This window comes from Ipomoea triloba, chromosome 12 (assembly GCF_003576645.1).
Source record: "Ipomoea triloba cultivar NCNSP0323 chromosome 12, ASM357664v1".
Classification (NCBI taxonomy): domain Eukaryota; kingdom Viridiplantae; phylum Streptophyta; class Magnoliopsida; order Solanales; family Convolvulaceae; genus Ipomoea; species Ipomoea triloba.
In genome coordinates this window covers 26028830-26055499 of record NC_044927.1, presented here as the reverse complement: position 1 = coordinate 26055499, position 26670 = coordinate 26028830, and the positions used below count along the sequence as shown (strand labels likewise).

Here is a 26670-nt window from a genome sequence, read left to right as displayed (position 1 = left end):
AAAAATTTTATAATATAGTATCGTTCCGCAGATACTAATCTATTATATTTAATGAGCTTTAAATATATATCTGCAATAATAATAATTATACTTAAATTCATTTTGTTGGCAAAACTATTTAAATAGGAACATTCCCTGAATGTATGTATATATACATGGTATCTCTTTTAAAATCAGATAAATTTTAATTTAATAAAAATGACAGCATAAAATGAGGTAAACCAAATTTAATTAAAATATAATTAATATTAACACCAACCATAGTAAAGTAACTTGTAAATATACAAAAAATTAATAATAATAAATTGTAAAATATTTATCAATTATTATATAAAGTGACGCATAAAAACTTCTAGAAAAAAAAAAACCCCTTGAAATATTGTACATCTCAGAATGTGGCACAAAATCTTTGGTGGTGTCATAAAAGTGAAAGTGAAAAAATGGGTATCGGATTGGTACTTTGAGTGAATGGTTATTAAAAATTGGAATGGGAGTCAGTGAAAAGGAATCACCAAAAGGTATCGAAAAAGTGCAGAGATGTTGTTATCATCTTCGAAACTTCTACATCCACGTCTGACATGGTACATATACTCTTTGTTGGAGTTATCGAAAAAGTGCACAAAATCTTTTTTTTTTTTTTTTTGGTTTCAAACTGCGAATTTTTTCTTCCCTCAACCAGAGGGCAAGAAATATATCTATTTTAAACATAATTCCCATGCTGTCGAGTTAAGCTCGTGCGGCAAAAAGTGCCAATTTCTCAAGTTATTATTTTTGCATTCAAATTTTAAAGTTTCCGAAAGAAGGATTATATGATAAATGATTATATCTTTAAAAAATTCATTAAATTCAAGAATTGGAATCATTTACTGCTGACAATATGATTTTCAGGTTATAGTTATTCATTGGAATAAATTCCTTGTGTACAAAAGTGTATAATTAGTGTTGAGTCTTGAAATTAAGATGAAATATGGAGTCCAGAATATAGAATTGAACTTGTTAATTTGATGCAAGGAGAAAAAGGAAAGTCAAATAATAAATTGAAATACATATATATTGAGGAGAGAAAGGAAAGTTAAACTTGGAATACATTGAATGAAGACAGTAATTGTGTATTAATTTTGTTTTTCTTGGAACCAAACGTTCGTTAATTACATTACATATATTAAGGAGGAGAGAACAAGGCAGGCAGTCTAAGTACGTCTTTTGAAGATTGCAGTCAAAGGTAGTTGTTTCCAAGGTGATAGGAGCTGCCGTGGCGAATAGCCGCGTCTCATCCATAATCTTATCTTCATTCCAATTTCCAGATTAGAGCAAAGAGAGATGAAAACAATAAATCTACCAACCCTTCACCTACCCTGAATCTTACAAACCCCTAAAATTGTTCACCTGGGAACTGTATAAAACTATAACCTGAAACTAAGATGGATAGCAATGGCCATTTTCACAGTATGAAAAACTGTATGCTGAACGGTGCTTGGGGCCCGCAAATCCAATGGTTTGGCAGCAAGGGAACAATACGATTTATACAACCTGCAAAGTGTTTCATGCTAATTAGATTTGATCCTAAAACAAACAAACATTTTTGCATAAACGGACAAAACCAGGAGAAAATATGCATCTAGTTCCACATATTTGGAAAGACCGAGAGTTGAGAGAACTCATCCTCAATTCAAACCATTGTCATGCGTTCAAAAATCAAATAAGGAAGGCTACTCAGCGTAAAGTACAATTTTTTTGTTTTTTGGGTTTTAAAGAATCACAAATTGAATTTCAGTGGTGAGCAGACGAATGCAACTTACTTTCAACTAGGAATGTTATGTTGCTTCTCAGAAAAGGGTCAACAGCAAGTACCATATTAAGAAAAGCCTAAAGTTAACCCAATACGCACACGCAAGAGAAATTACCATGATATGTATCATCAGCGCGCCAATACTTGTGTCCAGATCAATGGCATTACCCATCTTTCCTGTAAAATTTGTGCACGTTAACAACCGTTGAATTATTCCGAACACTGTCGACTTTCACAACAAAAGAGAATATAAAGACAGTAGAAACATACTTTCTCTTTCTTCGGTCCACAGCCGGATTCCTTGGATCATTTTTAGCAATAGAAGATCCAGTGGGAATGGCATATTGCATTGGAGAGAGAGATGAAGCGGTGGCTGGAGGATGGACAGGACCAGGGCCAGCAGTGGCAGCTGCAGCTGTTGATGGCAATGGAACGGGTGGAGCAGAAGTTGGCGGTGCACTTGCAGGTTCGGGAAGCGGCCTCGGTAAAATATGCTTCAACCTATTGTTTCGGTAGTTCTTCCAAAAATAGAATTGCTGCCTATGTGCCAATTCCTACATTGTAGAGACATTGAAGATCAGTCCTAATAAAAGATAGTAACACAACAAAACTCTAATATGCTTAACGTTGTTTACTTGTTCTGTTCTTTATTTTTCAGTATTCCATTTCTCCAGTTTTCTAATTTTCATTATCCAATTCTCTAGTTTTCCATTTCATCAAATTTCTTTTAATTTCATTTTACAAACTTTAAGATAAAAATAAATTCAATACAGTAATAGTAAATGGGTAAAAGGTAACAAAAGTCAATAAAAACATTTTACTAAATAATTATAACTATTTAAATCATTTTAGTACATAGTTTGATTGCAAAATAAAATGCGCAAAACCTACAGGGGTAATAATAATAATAATAACAACGCACAGGGGGAGAAACATACAAATAAAATAACATTACAAAGAAAGAAAGAAGGAAAAACGAACGAAGGGAAAAAAATGGGTGGGTGGGTGAGGGGGTGGGGGGGTGGGGGGAAGAAAGAAAGGAGAAGGCGGAAAAAAGGGAAAATGCAGACTGCTGTGCGCGGAGGGGGAGGGAAAAGGGAAAATGCAGGTGGGGTTTGAAGCAGTGAACTCTTGGAAATATTACTGTTCACGCATGTTTTCCCACTTCTCCATTTGGAGAAGTCTGTTTTTCAGTTCTCCAAAAACAAGGAAAAAGTGAAGATTGGAGATGGAGTAGGATATTGGAGAATTGAATTTAATAAACAAGTTTGTCCATTTTCCCATTCTCCAATTTCTTGTTTTTCCAGAAAATTCTCTAATTTTCCACTTTGGTAAAGAACCCAGCCACAGTAAATAGTTGTCATCGAAGGAAAATCCAAAATAATGGCAAACAAAAGTAAAATGTGGATATTTGAAAGCCATTGACAGAAAACAGCTAAAGTATGATATAATTGATATGAATCAGAGTAATTAGCCATTAAATACCTATGCACCATCTATTAGGTCCGACCCAATCAAAAGTTAGAGTTCCAAAAATGAGAGATAAAGACAGAATCAAATTTATAAGGAAATACACCAAACATCAGTCGCATACCATTGTTGGAATCATAATTTATTTTCAAAGACTAACTCAACAAGAGAAGAATTAAAGGACGTAAAAATGAACCACCGCTAATCCCCCAACAAGCCTGCCATAATTTTTTCATAGTACTCTTTGATTTATGTATTGTCACTTCTAAGTATACAGGATTGCCTTGTGTCCAATTGGAGCATATTAAATGGAAACTTGGTGTGTTTCTAAAGAGCCACTGACCCACCTTGATAAAGACGCAATGAAGTATAAATCTCTTTGTAAACAATACAGAGTAATTCATGTCCTTTACAATGCTTCTCATGATAGGTTGTAAAATGTACGGCAATGAGCTTTAGAGCATGTGAAAGCATTGCACAAACTAGAAAAATCCTACCTTGTTGGCAGGATGTGCCATTGCATTCCGAAATGTGGGACTTTGGAGCATTTCAAGAAAGTAGAGACAATGTGGATACCTGACAAGAATCAATTAGGTGGAAATAAGTGATACTCATTTGATCAAATATGTGATATATCCACCAAATAATCCCAGTAGAAATGAAATGAATACTAAAAATGACTAAAGAAAAGCAAACACAATATACCCAACAGGACAATTAGTTGGACCAAATCTGTAGCAGCAATTAAATAGTAAAGCTCACATTATAAACTTTATGTACTCAGGGCGTTGCCAGTACTGGAGGTATTTCAGATATCCAATAAATGCTTCGTCTTCAAAATATCGATTCTGGGCCAAATCTGTATAACCAACTCAACATTCAATACAAAAACAAAGATTTACTAAAAGAACTACTTTTGTTTTTGTTCATAATTACCAAAACCATAAACTTAGCCCTCTGAATTTAGAGCAAAATTCAATCTTTTATAAATATAATTACGTGCCACATACAATAATTCGACTTCTTCATCACACCAGCATAAGAGCAGCTACAAATCATACTAATAGGGATGGCAATTTCAATCCATCCAACATATGTCTACCCAAATCCACCCTGCATAGATCAGGTTTTTTGGGGTGATAGTGGGTTGTGGGTCGATGTGGGTCCTAAAAAAATGGCCGGTTATACAAAACACGCCATATATATATAATTAATATTAAAATAAGTATTAATATGTAGTTAATTTTAAAAGTTTTTATAACTCTAATTAACTTTTTACTATTTTTAGTTCTAAACTAAAAAGTTTATTTCAAAAAGATTAATAATTTAGTTATTATATTTGAATATTTCTATTATTTTATGTTTCAATATAACTAGTATATGGTGGATTGAGTGATGGGTGTAGCCATCCCGCATTGCCATCCCTAAAAACTAACTAGCAAGTACTCCGTTGTTAAGTCTAATTACACAAAGAGAAATAATCATACAGTGAATGTAGGTAGGGTTGGCAAGACACTGAACGAATTCCAATTCAAGCAAGAATCGTTGGCGGCCATCATCTGGATCTTTGTATACGCTTTTTGGCCTGAAATTTCAATAAAACAAAATTTGCACAGCATTAGAGAGAGAGAAACAATACCAAGGAGGGATTTTTGAGAGAGAAGAGAAGCTTACGGGGACGAAGAAACATTAGCGGACAATTCATCAGATTCTGAATTGGAAAGTAAAGCCATATCTGTGTATCAATTGAGCAGAAAGAAACCCTAAAACCAATTGTCAGAGAAAGCAAAGGAGCTCAAATGGATTTCACTCTTTTCGTCCCAAAACAAATTATAAACTACGGAGTAACTAAAACACTTATCCTCAATCGACAAAATACACCCGCGTTTCGGATCATATGGACAATTATGCCCTCAATTCTACGAGATTCCCTTAAATATCCTTTATTAACAAAACCCTAAGCGGCATTTGGTTCGGGTTATCTTTAGCTGGTTATATAACATTCTTGTGTTTGGTTGAAGTTATTTAACATTCCCTTGGAATAAGATTTAATCTCAACATAAGCTTTTTCCTTGTTTTGAAGGGAATGTGATTCCCTTGATTTTTTGAGATAATGTAAAATTACTTTGCTTTTTTTTTTTTACATACTCTACCCTTCACTCTTAGGTAATGTAAGATTATCTTTTAATGAGCAATTATTTTTGCATTATTACTGATTCCTAATCTGCCTAGTATAATAACTGGTTATTTTGCAGTGAAAGTTAATACAAAATTGAAGTGCATCATACTCAGTATTGCTGTGAAAGTTAATATAAGAATTGGTTTTTTTTTTTTTTTTTTGCAGTGAAAGTTAATATAGGAATTGGTTTTTTTTTTTTTTTTTTGCAGTGAAAGTTAATATAGGAATTGGTTTTTTTTGTAGTAAAAGTTAATACAAAATTTTTGAACTTCATATATTGAAATGCATGAAAAATGTTGAGGGTATTAAAGTAAAATAACTATTATAACATAAAGAACAACCCTTCAACCAAACAACTTTATATTATATATATCTCAATTTTAACCAAATACATGATTCTAACATTCACATGAATTCAACATTCCCAACAATCTAACATTTCCTAAGGTAATCTAGCATTCCGTGAACCAAACGACCCCTAAATTGCTACGGAGTATAAGGAAATTTAGGGTTGTGAATGTTTAACTTATTATTATTTTATTAATTAATATTAATATATTTTATATATATATATATATATATATATATATATATATATATATATATATATATGTATGTATGTATAAACCGTACGATTTTCGGTTTAGTTCCTACCGTTCAATAATATACTAAATCGAACCGATTCGGTTGGGTAAAATCGAATCGTTTTGCCCACCCCTACTATTTTTGTGTTTTGGGTCAAAACATAAAAATTACTCTTTTGGGCTGGCTTTTGGCTGAATGAATGGCAGATTGGAGTATCGAATGCAAGAGGGTGGGAAAATTAATAATTATTTTATGCACTTGTGACTTGTGATTATGGAAGGAAGGCCTTGTAGAAACATCGACAATTGTAAAATGTCACTGGAAGGGAAGTGTCTAAGTCAAAATGATGTGAATAATCCAAAGAGCTCAACATCGACAATTGTAGAACACACAATCCCACTATGACATTCAAAAGGCTATTGATGCTTTAGAACATGAACTTGCAATCTCAGCCCGCTCCTAAAAGGAGAATTCGTTGCCTCTGTTGGGTACTTGGATCAGTGATGAACTGCAAGTTAAATATTCTGAAACAAACAATATTGTTATTCCTGATACACAGGCTTGGAATAGCATTTACAGGAGCACTAGATTTTGTGTAACCTGGAAGAAAAAAACTCATAAAATTACAAGAGTCGTACAAGAATATTCATCAATTTGCCCGTGCACTGCAGCCGAATTGCACGTTATAAATGCACAAGTTTATAAAGACATATTCATCAATCATCAGCGCGACACACTTGTTTTTAGAAACACTGCAGATTAAGTTGGCCATTTAGCCGTACATTTAAGGTTACAAGTTATCACCAACATCCCTCTCAACATCATTTCATAGAAGGAAACGAGAACCCGTGGAATAGGAACTCTTTTTATGCAACTGAGGGCAGGTGGCACAGTAACTACCCAAGTAATATCATCAGTAGGGTCTGTAGCGGACTGGACCGCGCCTGAACCTTGGAACCCTCCTGCAGAAGAGAATAATTATTAACTAATAATCCTCTCACATTCCGCTCAATCATCAGATAACTACACAGCAAGTCAGTGGACCATGATAGTCAAAAGGCATTCAAATTCAAACATATTGCGGAAGAAATCATTCCTTATAATAAAATATGGTGTAAAGAAATTCTGACATCAACAAACTTGGTCATATAATGGAAAAGAAAGAAGAAAATGAGTGCACACAAACATGCAAAACTGAAGCTGGTAGGTTGATCTGCTGAAGGAAAGGTGAATGGATTAGTTGGGTCACTAGGTGGGAAGTAGTTAAGCAAAGAATGATATTCCCTGTTCAATCAGCTGATAATCTCATCAATAATTTATTGGGCAATCAAAGAGTCGTATGAACTAGATCCTCACAATTGCCTTGAAAATCCCTGAAGTTCTGAACTAGAGCAAAGTAATATCCCATACAACCCCTCAACCCAGAGTACAAAACAAGAGCCTTTAGCATTGACCAATAAGACAACATTTTCAAAGATCCCCAGCAAAAAAAAAAAAAACAGTTTATTGCTTGTATGGTCAACCAACTAAACCATGCAGGAGCAACCACTAGAAAATTGCATTGTACCAGGAAAATTTTGTCACCAAGAAGACTAGAGAAATGATGCACAATTGGGACTCACCCAGAAGAAAAAGGAGGGAAGACTGCTCCACCTGGCACAAATGGCCTGCGAGATCGGAACCCTGCATAGGGATTGAAGCGCCTACCTCGAAATTGCTTCATGCCAGGCACATTGGTTCGCTTGGCTGACACCTATCAACGCCCAAAATTAACACTTACAGAAAGTTACATAAGAAACAGTCACCAGCTTAATGCAAGAGAACTTTAAAGACCTTCAATTGACGGCCATGTAGCTCTGATTCATTTAGCAACAGTGCATTTTGAACAGCCTCAACTTCCACAAATTCCACATAAGCGTATCCTTTAGGCTGGCCAAATTTATCTGTTAAAATAGTCACACGGTTCACTGTGCCACAAGACTGAAAATGCTGCTGCACTTCCTCTGGTGTGCAGGCATAGTCCACCTGAAGCTCAAAAGAGCGAATGAGAAAAATGATTACAGCATAAAAGGTAAAGCACCCCACCCTTGGACCAAAATACACAACTTATTTTCAATTGACATATATTTACATCTGATCTAGGCCCAATAAACTTGTATCATTGAAACCAGTGTAACTCTTTTAAGTAAGACACATAGAACAAATGTTGTGGAATTCTTTTGTTAGATGTATTTATTTATTTATTTATTTATTCATTTTCATGTTTTTACCTGTGGAGTGTGAATGTGCGATGTAACCGATGTTAAGACTTTTTTCCCCCTTCCTCCCTATCCTAGCCCCTTATGTCACCCAACAAATAATAGAGCAGAGATTTCAGGCAGAGTAATACAGTGTTTTCCCATCAAGAAATAGCTCTGCACTCCAAAATGAACATAGCTTTTTGAGCCCAGAATGAGTGCTTGACAAAGTCACCTCATTAAATAGAAGTATGAAAAATCTCAAGAATTCTGGTTACCCTCAAAATATACCACTTATTAATTCAAATGTTATGGCCGATTAAAATTTCTTCTTAATCTCCTTAATAGGTTGAGTTCTGTCAAATAAGAAGACATACTCTTTAGATTAAATAATAATAGGTTCCAATATTTATGAAACATAGAATAAAACGATTTGTAGTTTAGTATTGCATCACTCACAAGTCACAACAATGGATAATAATGAATAAAGTTTCAGTCTTTCAGAAGGCTTTAAACCTCACATTACCAACATAGATTGAACGGGCATCCACCTCCTCCTTCTCAGCCTGACTGACAGAAGCAGCAGTTGAATCTTCAAACATGTCCATTCACATACAAAGAATAAACAGATTATAAGCAAATCAGACATCAAGTATTGGGGATAAGGAAATGAAGAATTACTCCCCCCCCCCCCCCCCCCAAAGCAAGTGCATTGTTTTTGTTCCTTGAAAGGCATCTCTGCTGATAACAATAACTTCAACTATCAAATTTCCTATTTCGAGAACTTATTTCCTAATTCCCAATTTATTCTAATTTTGGTTTTCTCGTTCTCTTATTTGCAATGTACAGCCCAAAGATGTGAGTGACAAAAGAGATGGCCATTTTCATTATCTTTTCTTATTCTATCCTCATCTCTTGCATTTTATAACTCTTGGCAACTCAAAAAAAATAACTCTTGGCAACTTGCACTATCATCAACCAAAATGAGCCGATCTAAATTCAGGTCACAAATCATTTAGAGATACAAGATAGATTCCAATCCCATATTTAGAGCATCCTAGAAGCTCCAGTTCTCAAAAAGGAAATCCCTTGGGGTACTAATTAATTAATTTATTTATTTGCCAAAGTAGTAGAGCTTCAGTTTAATTCATCCAATTGAAATCCAAACTATGATACAGAAGCATTCGTCAGTACCAAGAAAGTACGAACAGAATGAACCTTAACTAAACAATGCAAGGAGCAGAAAGAAAAGCCTGATTCAATCTACACACAAAGACACATACTTTACTGGTAGAAATGTTCAATTTGTATTGAAATGGGCTAAACCTTGAGCACCGGTCATTTCTTTCTCGACTTTCGCCTGCATTTCGCGCAGAGCACCTGCTTCCTCCTCAATCTCCTTCAGCCGCTTCTTCATGTTCTCCAAATCCTGATCAACCTCACCATTAAAGCCAAGCACTTGCCTGTTTACACACAGAAAATCAACAGAGAGAGAAAGTAACGGAAACGAACTTTAGTATTAGGATCTTCCTGAGCTTCGGCTTCAGCGATAGCTGCCATGTCTACATCGGCATCCATGTCTCCTTCTTCCGGAAATTCTCCTCCGTAAACATCTTCTTCCTGCTCCGGATTCTCCATTCTCTATCTGTATATTGACTAGTATTCACAATTGAGTTCCACCGAATATGCTTCGGAGATGTAGATATGCGCGTATATGTACAGAAATGGAGGCAAATTTTGAGCTTTATTTTCTAGGTTTTCGTATGCTTTGCGCGAGAGAATTGGGGACAGGGAATTGCGCAATTGAAACCGTTGATTTTATATAGTTCGAACTCGGGCCGGATTTGGTTTTTTAACATATTGGGGCTAATTTATTGGGCTGCCCCGAATAATCCGACCCAATCATTCCTAAATCCTGATTTTAATTGGAGTTTGCTCTAAATGGGCTAGCCTTCTTTATATAACAATGTCGTCCCATCATGATCATTTCGGCAAATTATGCAGTAGACTTGGGTCCACGTCATTTTTGTCTTTTTTAAAAAAAAAAATAAATTAGTAAGCATATTGTTGAATATAGAGTTGTCCAAAAATGTGTGAATGTAGAGGTTTCAAAATGTGAATGTAGAGTATAGAAATCGTGAATGTAGATTTATGATTGTGTGAATGTAGAGTTGCCCAAAAATGTGTGAATGTGGAGGTTTCAAATTGTGAATATGGAGTATAGAAATCGTGAATGTAAAGTTATGCATGTGTGAATCTGTAATAGAGTTAAGAAGTTCTAGCAACTTGTAGCCCTATAATGTGTGAATGTGGAGTTCTCAAGTTGTGAATATAGAGTATAGGACCTGTGAATATAGAGTTTTGAATGTGTGAATGTATAACAGTGGTAATATAGTTACTAAACATATAATCCTGTAATGTGTGAATGTAGAGTATAATGTATGTGAATGTAGAGATCATATAATCCTGTAATGTGTGAATGTAGAGTATAATGTATGTGAATGTAGAGTATAGTGTATGTGAATGTAGACCCAGGTCCACCTTGCAAGGTGGACCTAGGTCCACGGCATAACAATCCGATCATTTCCTTCATTAGCCAACATAATGTAGTGGGCAATTTATATCATGAACCAAGGTTCACATAGTACTATGAATTCTGAATTAAAATGACGAGGTATAAAATTCATACTCATAAAATATAAATTTCATAACATAAAACGCAAAAAATCACAACACAAGACACATAACATTATGGATCCTAGATTGAAACAAGGTACATAATTTATTCTCGTAAGGTATAGAACTTCATAACACGAGGCACAAAAAATCATAGCTCAAGAAACATACACATGTTATATATTTACTTATTTTTAAATCTAATTTAGATACATAATTTGTGTTCATAGGCATAGAATTTCACAATTCAAGACACAAAAACTCATAACATAATACACAATTGTTAATTTGTTGTAGATAGAAAATTCATACTTTTAAGGTATATAATTTCACAACGCAATACACAAAAAGTTACAAGACAAAAGACATACACATGAACAAGAGTTACACTGTGCAGTGTGAACCCTGGTCCATTGTATAAGGATTGCATGTTGTATGATGACATCTTAGTTACCATTTCAAATGAGTGATCAGTTCAAACCCCGATGATGAGGGCTTAGATTTTTTGAGTTGAAAATGTTTGAAAAAGTATAAAACATATATTACATTGTGAAAAAAAAAAAAGAAGATGAGTACTTAAAAAAATCATCCATTATGCTTTATTATTAATTGAAGATTTTAGTAACAAAAAAAAAAGAATTCAATTTTATAATTATTACAAACAATTAAATTTATAATATTTATAAAAATGACAACTCTCAACCATTAATCTATTCAAATATATCACTATTCACTTTTTACATGAGACTATGAGAGCATGTTATATATATTACGTGTTGTAAATTGAGTACAATTATTAGTTTCATCTTAAAATTTGGATGTGTTCGAATTCCATATTAAAAATGGAAGTATATTTGTAGAAGTGACATAAATATAATTAAAATAAGTGTGAACTTTAAGACAAATTTAATGAATGTGATAAATGAATAATTGAAATTAATGGTACTTGATAACTTTTTATAAAAAGTTGAATCCTATATAACTCTCACACATAATATTTAGAATAATATAAATCATAATAATCCATTGACCAAATATCAATGCGCATGCATAATCCCGACACTGATACTGCAAATTTCCAGGAAACAACGGTAAGAAATGTCCCATCGGTTACTCCCTACTTTTGGACTAATCCCAACAAAGCTTCACGAAATCATCTATAACAAATCTCAAGTTCTCAACTAATTGTACTAAAATTATTACTAATCTAAATAATACTTCTACTATTTGAAAAATTCTTATACCCAGAATTCACTATACACTATGAACCCTAACTCATATATATGTATATGTGTTGTGATTTTCGTGTCATGCGTTATGAAAATCTGTACCTAAAATAAATTAGTAATTATGTCTTATATTATAATTTTTTGTGCCTTGTGTTGAGAATTTTGTGCCTATGAACACAAATTATGTAGTACATAAATCATATTTAAAAAATAAGTAAATTTATAACATATATGTGTGTGTCTTGTGTTTTGATTTTTTTGGTTTTGTATTATGAATTTTGTACCTTACGAGTTTCAATTATGTACTTCGTCTTTTCAATCTAATTGGGTCCATAATGTTATGTGTCGTGTGTTGTGATTTTTTGTATTTTGTGTTATGAAATTATATATATTTCGAGTATGAATTATGTACATATATCGTCTTTTCAATTCAGCTAGGTCCATAATGCTATGCTATGTGTCTTGTGTCATGATTTATTGTGTTTTATATTTTGAAATAGTGTATCATACGAGTATAAATTTTGTACCCGTTGTTTCAATTCACCCTTGTCCATTATATAAACATTTCGTACCGTTTCACAACTGTATATATAGTAATGTATGCGACTATATTCGTTGGATTATCCACACTGGATATCATACACTAACAAAAATGGCTTTTAAGTTATAATTCAAAATGATAGTCATAACACAATAAAAACTACATATTCAATTAAGGGTGTGTTTGGTAATCTGTAAAATAATTTTCGAAAAATATTTTCTGGAAAATGACTTACGGAATTTTTTTCGTAAGTCGTTCTTCAGAATCGTTAAAATGGTCATATCACCCATGGCCGAAAACGGAGCATGGAGGTGAAGAAACAGCCGAAAACCAGTACAGATTTCGCCGAAAACTTGTAGGTTATACGTTTTCTTATATAAAAAAATTCTATTTTTAATAAATAATATTATTTTAATATTATTAAACAATTTTTTATATTTTAAATAAAGTAATTACAATGTTTAATTATACAATTCTACCCATTTTCCTGAAAATGAATCAAACACATAAAGACAGTTATTCAGAGTACATACATCCAAATACTGAAAATGAAACTATATATTTTATGAAAAAAATGACTCATTTCATTTTTCAGAAAATATTTTTCAAGAGTCATTTTCCTGCTTTCCAAATGGACCCAAAAGAGATATCTTAATTTAAAAATAAAAATAAAAATTCTCCAATTAATCTTTAATTAGATCGAAAAATCAAACTACGAAACATTAATTCTATACACACATATCACAGGCATCAGTGCTTCCATGAATCCGTGCAACGATCGTGCGGCGACCAATGAAACACCGCCGTCTGGTTCGCATCGCCGGAGAAGCTTTTAAACCTCTGCCAGTCGTGAATCACCGCCATCAAATCAGCTAGCTTGGCGGTTATAGTCTTGCAACAGTTCGCGTGCACCGTCACGACGGACTTAACGTCCGTACTATCCTGGCAAAATCCGCTGAAGAATTGAGTGTCGAGGAATTTCACTTTGAGCCCTAGCTCTGCGAGGGCGCCTTGGCTAATTAACTCGTTTAACACGTCCTGCTCTTTCTTCCCATTCGACGAGTTTTTCAATCCGTACCAGGAATTGAACAGCGAGATGGTTCGGTTGTTGGATCGGACCATATAGAAGCCGGTGTTGATCGGGTTTAATTCCGGCCAGTCATCGCCGTTGAAGAGATCTGTGCTGATCTGTAGGTCTAGGGTTTCGTTTAGGTCACTCAGTCTGGGGAATGGATTTCTTAGCCATAAAACATCAGTGTCCTGCGGAATATATATGGTTAGTTTTACGCGTGAGCGGGTGGACTATCAAAGTATATTTTTACTCAGTCAAAGATAGATCAACACAATTATTTGAATTACACTCGGATTGAAAAAAAACAAGAACTAAGAATAACATGTAGAGTGAGAAAATTAGAAATATTTTATTCCATGTTAATAGGGATTATTCTCCGATAGTACGAGCTCATCGCGGGACAGGAGTTCGAACTGACCTTTACCGACCCCACGAGGGGATTATGACTGTTTATCTTACCGAGCACGTACCACTGGAGGGCAGTATGTGTAGGAACTCTAGTAGTCGTCGCGCCCCGGCCCAATCAGTTCGAGGCCGACCTACCGACCTAGTTTCAGCAAGGGCATGCTGCATCTTCAGGAATATATTAGGGCATGTGGTCAAACCCCAGTGGGTCCCGACTCCCGACTTGGGTGGGCCCATGCATGGGGTCCATGTCGTTTTGTGCATGTCGCAAGCCCGGAATCGAAACATGCCCAAGGAGAGAGGGACTTTTGACTACTTCTAGAACCTAAGGACAAGCTCGGGAACCTCTGCCTCACCAACAAGCAGATCACACAAGGACCAAAGCCTTGTAGTCAGCCCCTTATTTACTACATTTTTTGAAACGGAAAAAATCTGGACTCCCCATCCCCAAGATGCTAGTAATTAAAGTCATAAATTCTCATAATTATGCATTCTACAAGTAATAACAAAACCAAATTAAACATACCGTAAATATAAAGGAGTAACCGAGTTTAAGAACGTCACCCAAGAATTGAGTTCTTCTCCACATCATCTTTATGAAGTCCGGCGACATAAACACCTCCTCTCCTGCGAAATCGACCCCGTCCGTTCTGAGCTTGTAGCAATGAAGCCCCAAAAACGCGCAACGCTCGTACGACGTTTGGTCGACGGCGACGATCAACAAGTGTTTCACCAACGCCCTTGTACCTTCCCCTACCCAGAACCCGTCCAAGAACAGATCCAACATCGACTTGTCGCCGTCCACGTACGCTTTGTTCACCACCGCGATTATCACTGTCTTATTCTCCGTCGACGCTCCGGCTAACGCCTCCTCAAGCTTATCTCTATACATCTTCAATCTATGCTTTTCCTATAAGTATATATATATAATCAGGAAATCAGAGAAAATGACACTTTTTGCCCACACGAATATCTACATGACACTTTTTGCCCACACAAATATCTAAATTGGTTATGGGTAGTCAGATTGTGAACAATGAAGCAGAATTCAGTCTTAGCAAAGTCGGAGCTTCACCCTCTTGTGAGGTACTCTTTGTGGGCACTAGCTAGACATTAGTTCTCCCACTGATGATCTGGTCTACCAAATCAACGTGATTTACCCATCTACGATTCTATCAGGCCAGAATGTAATGTCTGAGGTGAAAGATTTCTTTTTTATGGGCAACAGATTCGTCTTTAGTATTTTTTTCATTCACTATTTCAAAACGATAAAATCACTACAAAAAAACATTTACTTTGCAGCCAATTGAGAGATAAAAGTCATTAGGGCTTACCGTGGTGGGCGGTGAAGTTATGCATGGAGGGTTTTGCTCATTGAAGAGAGAGAGGGGATTCATGGACTGGTTAGGGTTAGTTGAGATGATGAGAATGTAGAAGGCACCAAAGAACAAAAGGGTGCATACAAGATAATGGGCGTAATCTGAAAACCTGAGGATCTTGCCACAGTCCATATCGGCGGCGTTAGACGGCGGCGGAAAGGGTGGTTGATCTCGGCGGCGGCTGGGAGATTCTTTGTTGATCAAATAGATTTTGGTTGGGACTTTGTATTATAATTTTTAGAATTGTAGTTAATCTGATCTCTATTAGATTATACAAATAGGGTATAAAATATATTTGACCCTCTAAAAGATATACAAAAAGTTAATGTGGTGCAACGAAATGTGGGACCTTAAGGATTTATTTCAATTTTTGGTCCAACTTGTATGAAACAATTTCCATATTTGGTTTCCGATTATTAAAATTTTTAAATTTTATCTCACGATTTTTAAATTATTACCATATTTAGTTTTTGACTGTTAAAATTGAGTCAATTTTAGTTACACAACTTTTAAATCCTTGTCACATTTGATCCTCGAATATTAAAATTTCTAAATTTAATTTGGTCCCACAACTTTTTAATCCTTGTAACATTTAGTCCCTAACTATTAAAATTTCAAATTTTGTAGGGTGATTCTCTAATCACATAATTAACAACTAATATCCCTTCTAATTAAATAATTTGTATTTTTGTACAAAATGTTCAATATTTGTAAATTTAAATCTGTAATATAATTTTAATTTTTTAAAGTTAGATTTTAAAATTATTAAAGTTTGTATATAATAATTGTATTTGGTAATTATAATATCATTAATTTAACACCATATTAACTTATAAAGTTGATAAAATATAATATTAAATTAACACCATATTAACTTATAAAGTTGATAAAATATAATAGTTTATAAATTTAATTAGTTCCATTAGGAAAAAAAGAAGAAGGAAGAATGTGATTTGGGAGGAAATTAGAAAAGGAAAAAGTTCAAGGAAAAAGTATTAGAAAAAGAATGATTTTGCCCTTAAGATAATTCACTTGCATGAATTTTTTTTATCACCGATACAACTAAAATCTGGGTTGAATATATAGCAATAATTTAAAATTTGTGGGACTAAATCTAGAAGTTTTAATAATTATAGTACTCGAAAATCTAGAAGTTTTAATAATTATAGATTAAATGTGACAAATATTTAAAAGTTGTTAGACTAAATCTGAAAATTTTAATAATCGAATACCAAATGTAAAAATGGTCCCCGAGTACACGTCAGAGGCGGATCCAACATGGGGGCAGTGGAGGCAGCTGCCCCCACTCACCCCACCCCCACCCCCTATACAGCCCTTGTATATATATGTGTATGTATAGTACATATTTAGATATAAGTATATAAAAAACAGAAATAATAAACAATACATTAGTTGGCAGAGATGTTTGGTGCGCGCCCTTGCATGGTGAAGGTCGAGGGTTCAAATTTTGCACGCAACAAGTATGATTATATTTGTTCTTCAACATTTTCCCATTCCCTTTTGAAGCTTTGTATATATTCATTTCTTTAAAGCTTTTTTCATTCCCTATATATATAATAATGAGATTTGTATATATTCATTTCTTCAAAAGCTTTGTATATATTCATTTCTTTAAAGCTTTTTTCATTCCCTATATATATAATAATGAGATTTGTATATATTCATTTCTTCAAAGCTTTTTTCATTCTCTTTATATATATAATAATGAGATGTGTAATTTATAATGTATTTTTGATTTGAATTATTTTGTCAAATTAATTATGTTTCATATATTGTTATTAATATTTTTATAAAGTTTTAGTGTGTTTTATTTTTTGTCTATATCCACCAATATTTATGACTATATTTTTTTTAAGTGATTTAATTTATAATGTGTTTTCTATTTGAATTATTTTATCAAATTAATTATGTTTCATATATTGTTATTAATATTTTTATAAAGTTTTAGTGTGTTTTATTTTTTGTCTATATCCACCAATATTTATGACTATATTTTTTTTAAGTGATTTAATTTATAATGTGTTTTCTATTTGAATTATTTTATCAAATTAATTATGTTTCATATATTGTTATTAATATTTTTATAAAGTTTTATTGTGTTTTATTTTTCGATTACATCCAACAATATTTATGACTATATTTCTTTTAAGTGATTATTTTTTAAACTACAACTATTATGTTTCGCCCCCACTAAGAACTTTTTCTGGATCCGCCACTGGTACTCGTGAGGCTATTAAGTGGAAATAACTCATTATTACTTTTTTCCCAAACTCATTATTACGTACTATATTATGCGACTAACGAACTAGGCATTTAAAGGTTATTAAGTGGGGAGCTTTGTTGAATTGTAACAGTATGTATGAAATTAATATCATATTTACAAATTTTTATTTCTGACCTTCAATTAAATCATAAATGGTTATTGACTATTGACCTTCACCAATTTTATATCATCAGACTTTCAATTTGACCATAAATAATTTATTGACTATTGATTTATTCCAAATTTAATTTTTCAAATAAACATCGGATTAATTTATTAAACATTAAATTTAATTAAAGGCAATAATGTAAACATTTGGTTCTTCACGTTCCAAATAATGATGAACTCAATGTTCACGTGCCAAAGACCTTGTGGTCCAGTGGCATCAAATACTTCCTTTTATACGGGAGGTGATGGGTTCGAGCCTCAGTGGAGGCAATACTGACTCTTGTGCTTTAATAGGTTGAGAAAGTAGTTATGATTAAATGGAAATTTAATTGTAAGATTAAATTTAGTCAAAAAAAAAGTTAATAGATTGAGAAAGTAGTTATGATTAAATGGAAATTTAATTGTAAGATTAAATTTAGTCAAAAAAAAAGTTTATGAACTCGATTAAATGGAAATTTAATTGTAAAGTCGATGATAAAAATTGGTAAATGTCAATAGTCAAGAGACAATTCATGAAATTATCTCTTTCTATAATATAGGAAAAATTTCAATTTTCGTCCTTTTATTTTTTTTTGAAAGGTACAATTTTCGTCCTTAAGTTATAGGGTGAAGGTAGAATTCATCCATAATTATTGGTTGTACTCACTTTTCGCGCTAAGCTATCATTGACGTTGCACTTTTCATTCTTTTATTAACTTTTTGTGCTCACTTCTCGTCTTTAAACTATACTAACATTGTGAATTTCGTCTCTAATGTTTTGTTAGTAAATGAACAAAAAGTACAACGGCAAATATCACTTAGAGACGAAATGTGAGTACAATTAACAATTACAAACGAATCCTACAATTAAAACACAAAGAAAAAGAGGGGAAATAATACCCATAGTTTCAGTATAGCTCCAATTCCAAAATTCAAAACCCTATTAGCCCTTTATCTTGGAAATACAAACAAAATATGAGAAAAGATCACAGGTTTATGTAATACTCCGTATGATAATACGGAGTATTCAATATATAACTTAGCTTTTCCATGAATTGGGGTGGCTTTAATTTGCATGCATGAATTGGGGTGAGCTTTATTGTCGCAAAATACATCAAGATTTTGTACTCAATTGCCAACATTTAAAAATTTGAGTATAATTGTCACACATATCTAGAAAAGTAGTATACTTTAAATTATTCAAAATATGGAAAAAAAAATATTATTGCATATTTGCATTAGTAGAAACCTTAATTTATTTCCATTTTGGTAGTTAAAAATTTTGACAAATTTTTTTAGGTGGTCACAAATTTTTTGGCAGTCGGACAATGTCTAAATTTCAGTGCACATGCATAATCCCCATACAAATGCTGTCAATTTCCAGAAAACATCGATAAGAAATGTCACATTTGTTACTCCCTACTTTTTGGACTAAGCCCTACAAAGCTTCACGAACTCATCTATAACAAATCTCAACTAATTGTACTTGAATTATTAACAATTTACTAATCTAAATAATACTTTTACTATTTGATCAATCATTATACCATTGATTCGGGGATCACACTGCACTGTACAATGGATCATGGTTCATGTGTATGTGTTTTGTGTTGTAACTTTTTGTGTTTTTGTGTTAAGAGATTCTGTGTCTATGAACACAAATAAGTAAATATATAACATGTGTATGTGTCTTATGTATCTAAAGACTGGATAACACTACGCAAAAAAAAAAAAATTACTTTTAAGTTATACTTCGTAATTCAGAATCATAGTCTTAACACAATAAAAACTACATATTCAATTAAAGGCGTACATATCCTAATTAATTTTTCTCCTTTTAATCTTTAATTAGGTCGAAAAATCAATCTACGAAACATTTATACACACATATTATAACACATGCATCAGTGATTCCATGAATCCATGCAGCGATCGTGCGGCGACCAATGAAACGCCGCCGTTTGGTTCGCATCGCCGGAGAAGCTTTTAAACCTCTGCCAGTCGTGAATCACCGCCGTCAAATCAGCTAGCTTGGCGGTTATAGTCCTGCAACAGTTGGCGTGCACCGTCACGACGGACTTAACGTCCCCACTATCCTGGCAAAATCCGCTGAAGAATTTAGTGTTGAGGAATTTCACTTTGAGCCCTAGCTTTGCGATCACGCCTTGGCTAATTAACTCGTTCAACACGTCTTGCTCTTTCTTCCCATTCGACGAGTTTTTCAATCCGTACCAGGAATTGAACAGCGCGATGGTTCGGTTGTTGGATCGGACCATATAGAAGCCGGTGTTGATCGGATTTGATTCTGATCGGTCATCGCCGTTGAAGTTATCTGTACTGATCTGAAGATCTAGGGTTTCGTTTAGGTCACGTAGTCTGGGGAATGGATTTCTTAGCCATATAACATCAGTGTCCTGCGGGAATATGGTTAGTTTAATTTTACGTGTGAGTGGGTGGACTATCAAAGTATATTTTTACTCGGTTGAAGGTAGATCAATACAATTATTTGAATTACACTCGGATTGAACGATAATCAGAACTAAGAATAACAAGTAGAGTGTGAAAATTAGAAATACTTTTATTGCATGCTGATGGGGATTATCTCACGGTACGCGTGTGTTGGCGGTGGTCGGGTACGGTACTACGGTCCCATCACGGGACACGAGTCCGGACCAACCATTACCAATCCCGCGAAGGGACTACTGACCGTTTATCTTACTGAGCACCACCGGAGTACAGTATGTGTAGGAACTCTAGTATGTAGCCGTCATACCCTGTCCTAATCATGTCGGGGCTGACCTACCAACCTAGTTTCAGCAAGGGCATACCACATCGATCTTCAAGAACATATTAGGGCACGTGGTCAAACCCAAATGGGCCCCCGCTTGAGCCCGTGTATGGGTTCCACGTTTCGTGCATGCTGGCAGGTCGAATATTGTATTTATTTCGAAGAGGGAGACTTTTGGCTACTTATAAAATATAAGACCCATTGTCATGTATCATGAGCTCTATCTTAAACCAACAAGTAAATCACACAAGGACCAAAGCCCATTTACTACACCTTTTGAAACTGGAAAAATCTGGACTCCCCATTCCCAATAGTAATTAAAGTCATAAATTCTCATAATTATGCATTCTAATAGTAATAACAAAACCAAACATACCGTAAATATAAAGGAGTAACCGAGTTTAAGAACGTCACCCAAGAATTGAGTTCTTCTCCACATCATATCTAGGAAGTCCGGCGACATAAACACCTTCTCTCCGGCGAAATCGACGTCGTCCGTTCCGAGCTTGTAGCAATGAAGCCCCAAAAACGTGCAACGCTCGTACGACGTTTGGTCGACGGCGACGATCAGCAAGTGTTTCACCAACTCCCTTGTACCTTCCCCTACCCAAAACCCGTCCAAGAACATATCCAACATCGACTTGTCGCCGTCCACGTACGCTTTATTCACCACCGCGATTATCACCGTCTTATTATTCTCCATCGACGCTCCGGCTAACGCCTCCTCAAGCTTATCTCTATACATCTTCAGTCTATGCTTTTCCTATAAGTATATATATAATCAAATACCAAAACGTCATCATTCTTCACTAAACTCGGATATAATATAATAAAGGCCAAGAACATGATCAGAGAAAATGACACTTTTTATCCACAAGAGTATCTAAGTTGGTTATGAGTGGTCAGGTTATGAACAAGGAGGCAGAATTCAGTTAGAATTTCACCCTCTTGTGACGTGTGGACACTAGACATTAGTCCTCTCACCTAATGGACTACTAAATCAGCATGAGCAACAAATTCATCTTTAGTATTTTTTTTCATTCACTATTTCAAAACGAAAAAGTCACTACAAAAAGAATTTACTTTAATTTGCAGACAATTGAGAGATAAAAATCGCTATCGAAAAGGAGAAAGGTAACGTGGGCTTACAGTGGTGGGTTGTGAAGGTAGGCATGGAGGGTTTTGCCCATGAAAGAGAGAGAGGGGATTCATGGAATGGTTAGGGTTAGTTGAGATGATGAGAATGAATGAGAAAGCACCAAAGAACAAAAGGGTGCATACAAGATAATGGGCGTAATCTGTAACCCGGAGGATCTTGCCACAGTCCATATCGGCGGCGGAAAGGCTGGTTGATCTCGGCAGCGGCTTAGCTTGGAGATTCTTTGTAGTTTGTTTTATGTGATCTTTGATGAAATAGATAGATTTGGGTTCGGACTTTGTAGTTAATCTCTATTAGATTATATACAAATTAAACAAGATGTACGTACAAAAAGTTAATATGGTGCCTAAATGTGGGACCCTCTTAAGGATGGAGTATTTCTATTTTTGGTCCCAACTAACGTGGATGCATGAGACATTTTCATATTTGTTCTGATTATTAAAATTTATAGATTTGATCCCATAATTTTTAAATTCCTGTTATATTTGGTTCTCGACTATTAAAATTGAGTCAACTTGATCCCATAATTTTTAAATCTTTATCACATTTGGTTCCCGAATATTAAAATTTTTATATTTGGTTCCACAACTTTTTAATCTTTGCAATATTTAGTTCTCAATTATTACAATTTTTAAATTTGATCGGGTGATTTTCTAATCCCATAATTAACAACTAATATCCCTTCTAATTAAATAATTTGTATTTTTGTACAAAATGTTCAATATTTGTAAATTTAAATTTGTAATATAATTTTAGTTTTTTAAACTTAGATTTTAAAATTATTAAAGTTTGTATATAATATTTGTATTCCGTAATCATAATATCATTAATTTAACACTATATTAACTTACAAAGTTGATAAAATATAATAGTTTATAATTTTAGTTAGTTATGGAAAAAAAAAAAAAAAGAAGAGGAAGAATGTGATTTGGGGGGAAATTTGAAAATAAAAAAAGTTCAAGAAAAAAGTATTAGAAAAAAAATAATTTTACTCTTAAGATAATTGATTTGCATGAATTTTTTTTTTATCACCGATACAATTAAAATTGGGGTTGAATGGACGAAATGTGCAATGATTTAAAAATATGTGAGACTAAATCTAAAAAATTTAATAATTATAGATTAAATATAACAAATATATAAAAATCGTTAGACTAAATCGAATACCAAAGGTAAAAATGGTCCCCTAGTACTCGTGAGGCTATTAAGTGGAAATAACTCATTATTACTTTTTTCCCAAACTCATTATTACGTACTATATTATGCGACTAACGAACTAGGCATTTAAAGGCTAGCTATTAAGTGGGGAGCTTTGTTGAATTGTAACAGTATGTATTAAATTAATATCATATTTACAAATTTTTATATCTAACCTTCAACAATTGAAACATAAATGGTCCTGGACTATTGATGACCTTCACCAATTTTATATCATCACCTTTTAATTTGACCATAAATAATTCATTGACTATTGATTTTGTTTCAAATTTGATCTTCTGAATAAACATAGATCAATTCAATTTAGTAAACATTAAATCTATCTATATATAAAAACAATATCCTCCTCCCAAACTTTCCCGCCCAAAGTTAGTGGTATTTTGGTAAAATCACATATTTTATTTATTTATTATTTTATTAATTTATTAATCTATTAATTATTCATATTTTATTAATTTATTAATCTATTAATTATTCATATATATTTATTCACCTATACTATTATTATGGTAAAATGATAAATAGGTAATATAATATGATTGGTGTGATATAATTGGTGATTGAATAATTGGTGATATAATTGGTGTGATGTAATTGGTGATATATATTTGTAATATATGTAATAGTATAAATAGACCATTTTGCTTGGCATTGTCAATAGCCATCGAATTCTGTACTCTCTTATTTACACCGAATAGCAATGGCTTCACTTCACTCTGAGATTGTTGGTCGTCAACTTCACCTTAGGCTCATATGGAATATGCTCCGTGTCGTTCATCTTCCAGAGACAAGAGATTCTGAAAAAATAAACTCCATAGAGTGTGTGGTCCATGATTTTGAGGTATTTTCTTTTACTATATATTAATATTTATGCATATTTGTAATTTTTTTCACAACATTTTATTTTAACTCTACAAATTCAGGGAACCTTTATACGCATGCATATTCCTGAAAAGTTTGTTCAAAGGTGATTCAAGAAATTTAAAGAAGGTGGAGTATATCGAATTTGTAGATTTCAAGTGGTTTATAATACATATAGAAACAAAACTACAACACACATGTATATGCTCAATTTTTCTGAAAAAAACCACTGTCGGAGTATTGAAGGATGTAGATTTATCTAGATATATTTATGACAGGGAAGATTACAATTTTTTTGAAGAGGAATGTGATTCAAAAAATGAGGAATTTGTTAACACCTCTCAAGTTTGAAATAGTTATCCTAAAATTGAAATAGTTATTATTCTATAAAATAAAATGCTATTAGAATTAGTTATTTCTTATATTAGTCATTGTTCCTATGTAATACGCATTTGACACTTACAATGGCACATTCAATGGTCGAGTTCATTACAATTTAACAGTAATTGTTTTCTTGAAATTTCTTGGATCGTCAGGGTCTTCAAACGGATAAGCACCAACCAGCATCGCATCTGCAATCTTTTCAATAAAAAAAAACATATAGATCAGACCATGAATTCAATTCTGGGCAATTAACTACTTCGTATTTGTTTAACCATATACAGATTATCAACTAATTAACCAATTATTCAAACTTAGAAATGTGGTTTTTAATTTATTATAAACAACCTAATTCGAATGATAATATCCTACTAACGTGGTCAAACTTATTCCATTTTATTCATATACGATATTATTGGAATTGAAAATTAAATCAAGAATGGGATATCATTGAAATTGAAAATTATAGAACAATATCTATTAATTACATTAAGTATAATGCACATATATGTATTCATCATAATAAAATACAAATTTATTGTATTTTAATTTCTAACCATTTATAACCAAAATTCAAATGGTAATAATAGAAAAATAAAAAAGAATTCCTGATAAAGAAGACTAATAAAATACAAATTTTTTGTATTTTAATTATTAACCATTTATAACCAAAATTCAAATGGTAATAAAAGAAAAATAAAAAAAATTCAAACCTCTTGCCATTTGTTTGTAAATATAATGTTAATGCTGATATCACGTCAACTTAATTAGGGTGATGGGATTGAAATTATGTTACGGTCCTTACGGAGTAATTTTACATGTATTAATTAATTAAAATATTAATTAAAATTAAAATTAATTAATTATTAATTATTAATCTATATCAATAATATAAAATACAAAATTTATTATAAACAACCTAATAATAATAATAATAATAATAATAATATCTATTAATTACATTAAGTATAATGCACATATATGTATTAATCTATAATAAAATACAAATTTTTTGTATTTTAATTTCTGAACATTTATAACCAAAATTCAAATGATAATATCCTACTAACGTGGTCAAACTTATTCCATTTTATTCATATACGATATTATTGGAATTGAAAATTAAATCAAGAATGAAATATCATTGAAATTGAAAATTATAGAACAATATCTATTAATTACATTAAGTATAATGCACATATATGTATTCATCTATAATAAAGTACAAATTTATTGTATTTTAATTTCTAACCATTTATAACCAAAATTCAAATGGTAATAAAAGAAAAATAAAAAAGAATTCCGGATAAGGATGCCTAATAAAATACAATTTATTGTATTTTAATTTCTAACCATCTATAACCAAAATTCAAATGGTAATAAAAGAAAAAAAAAATCAAACCTCTTGCCATTTGTTTGTAAATATAATTTTAATGCTGATATCACGTCAACTTAATTAGGGTGAAGGGATTGAAATTATGTTACAATCCTTACGGAGTAATTTTATTATATGTATTAATTAAAATTAAATTTAATTAATTAATTAATTAATTATTAATTATTAATCTATATCTATAATAAAATACAAATTTATTATAAACAACCGGATAATAATAATAATAATAATATCTATTAATTACATTAAGTATAATGCACATAGTAATCTATAATAAAATATAAAATATAAATTTTTTGTATTTTAATTTCTGACCATTTATAACCAAAATTCAAATGATAATATCCTACTAACGTGGTCAAACTTATTCCATTTTATTCATATGCAATATTATTAATATGCGATATTATTGGAGATGAAAATTAAATCAAGAATAAGATATCATTGGAATTGAAAATTATAGAACAATATATATTAATTACATTAAGTATAATGCACATATATGTATTCATCTATAATAAAATACAAATTTATTGTAATTTAATTTCTAACCATTTATAACCAAAATTCAAATAAGACTATATATAAAAACAAAATCCTCACTTTAAGCTTCCCGCCCAAAACAGTCCTACAATATTTAGGATGCGATTATTTCCTATTTTCCTATTCGTTGTACAATTCTACTTTACAATTCCTATCGTACTACAATTCTATATTACAATTCCTATCGTACTACAATTCTACATTACAATTCCTATCATACTACAATTCTATCGTAAAAAGATACAACCTTATATAAATCCCTAATCCTATACTACGAACTTTAAAAGAGAAACGCAGTGCAATTATTCAGAACCTCCCCACTATCAAATCT

At 32.6% G+C, this 26670-nt stretch overlaps 4 protein-coding genes across 6 annotated transcripts; all 4 read right to left on the bottom strand.

The window, feature by feature from the left end:
* Positions 1-1060: 1060 nt before the first annotated feature.
* LOC115998267 (mediator of RNA polymerase II transcription subunit 31) lies at positions 1061-5104 on the bottom strand. Of its 2 annotated transcripts, none has more exons than XM_031237788.1 (7): positions 4934-5104; positions 4747-4844; positions 4022-4118; positions 3757-3835; positions 2060-2343; positions 1905-1966; positions 1061-1537 (listed from the first exon to the last, which is right to left on the bottom strand). In XM_031237788.1, the coding sequence occupies exons 1-6, from the start codon at positions 4990-4992 to the stop codon at positions 1954-1956; spliced, it is 630 nt and encodes a 209-aa protein (XP_031093648.1). In that variant the 5' UTR covers positions 4993-5104; the 3' UTR covers positions 1061-1537; positions 1905-1953. The 2 variants fall into 2 exon arrangements, with proteins under 2 accessions (XP_031093648.1, XP_031093650.1); XM_031237790.1 differs by having other exon boundaries at positions 1061-1530.
* Positions 5105-6545: 1441 nt separating this feature from the next.
* Positions 6546-10054, bottom strand: LOC115999915 (polyadenylate-binding protein 1-like). Its single transcript, XM_031239868.1, has 6 exons — positions 9773-10054; positions 9587-9689; positions 8782-8852; positions 7857-8048; positions 7646-7776; positions 6546-6985 (listed from the first exon to the last, which is right to left on the bottom strand). Exons 1-6 carry the CDS (start codon positions 9896-9898, stop codon positions 6937-6939), a joined length of 672 nt encoding a protein of 223 aa, XP_031095728.1. The 5' UTR covers positions 9899-10054; the 3' UTR covers positions 6546-6936.
* A 3402-nt stretch (positions 10055-13456) lies between these two features.
* On the bottom strand, positions 13457-15694 carry LOC115999586 (uncharacterized protein At1g28695-like). Its single transcript, XM_031239427.1, has 3 exons — positions 15518-15694; positions 14710-15093; positions 13457-13966 (listed from the first exon to the last, which is right to left on the bottom strand). Exons 1-3 carry the CDS (start codon positions 15692-15694, stop codon positions 13457-13459), a joined length of 1071 nt encoding a protein of 356 aa, XP_031095287.1.
* Positions 15695-19809: 4115 nt separating this feature from the next.
* Positions 19810-22203, bottom strand: LOC116000259 (uncharacterized protein At1g28695-like). Of its 2 annotated transcripts, none has more exons than XM_031240303.1 (3): positions 21931-22203; positions 21158-21544; positions 19810-20407 (listed from the first exon to the last, which is right to left on the bottom strand). In XM_031240303.1, exons 1-3 carry the CDS (start codon positions 22108-22110, stop codon positions 19898-19900), a joined length of 1077 nt encoding a protein of 358 aa, XP_031096163.1. In that variant the 5' UTR covers positions 22111-22203; the 3' UTR covers positions 19810-19897. The 2 variants fall into 2 exon arrangements, with proteins under 2 accessions (XP_031096163.1, XP_031096164.1); XM_031240304.1 differs by having other exon boundaries at positions 22063-22147.
* Positions 22204-26670: the final 4467 nt, after the last annotated feature.

Coding starts and splice junctions, on each gene's coding strand:
- LOC115998267 (XM_031237788.1), bottom strand. CDS start 4,992: ATGGCTTTACTTTCCAATTCAGAATCTGATGAATTGTCCGCTAATGTT. Junction 4,119..4,746: donor CAACCCTACCTACATTCACT/GTATGATTATTT, acceptor TTGGTTATACAG/ATTTGGCCCAGAATCGATAT. Junction 3,836..4,021: donor GAGTACATAAAGTTTATAAT/GTGAGCTTTACT, acceptor GATTCTTGTCAG/GTATCCACATTGTCTCTACT.
- LOC115999915 (XM_031239868.1), bottom strand. CDS start 9,898: ATGGAGAATCCGGAGCAGGAAGAAGATGTTTACGGAGGAGAATTTCCG. Junction 9,690..9,772: donor AGGAAGATCCTAATACTAAA/GTTCGTTTCCGT, acceptor GAGGTTGATCAG/GATTTGGAGAACATGAAGAA. Junction 7,777..7,856: donor TACATGGCCGTCAATTGAAG/GTCTTTAAAGTT, acceptor GGGCGTTGATAG/GTGTCAGCCAAGCGAACCAA.
- LOC115999586 (XM_031239427.1), bottom strand. CDS start 15,694: ATGGACTGTGGCAAGATCCTCAGGTTTTCAGATTACGCCCATTATCTT. Junction 15,094..15,517: donor TAACTTCACCGCCCACCACG/GTAAGCCCTAAT, acceptor ATATACTTATAG/GAAAAGCATAGATTGAAGAT. Junction 13,967..14,709: donor GTTACTCCTTTATATTTACG/GTATGTTTAATT, acceptor TATATTCCGCAG/GACACTGATGTTTTATGGCT.
- LOC116000259 (XM_031240303.1), bottom strand. CDS start 22,110: ATGGACTGTGGCAAGATCCTCCGGGTTACAGATTACGCCCATTATCTT. Junction 21,545..21,930: donor TACCTTCACAACCCACCACT/GTAAGCCCACGT, acceptor ATATACTTATAG/GAAAAGCATAGACTGAAGAT. Junction 20,408..21,157: donor GTTACTCCTTTATATTTACG/GTATGTTTGGTT, acceptor ATATTCCCGCAG/GACACTGATGTTATATGGCT.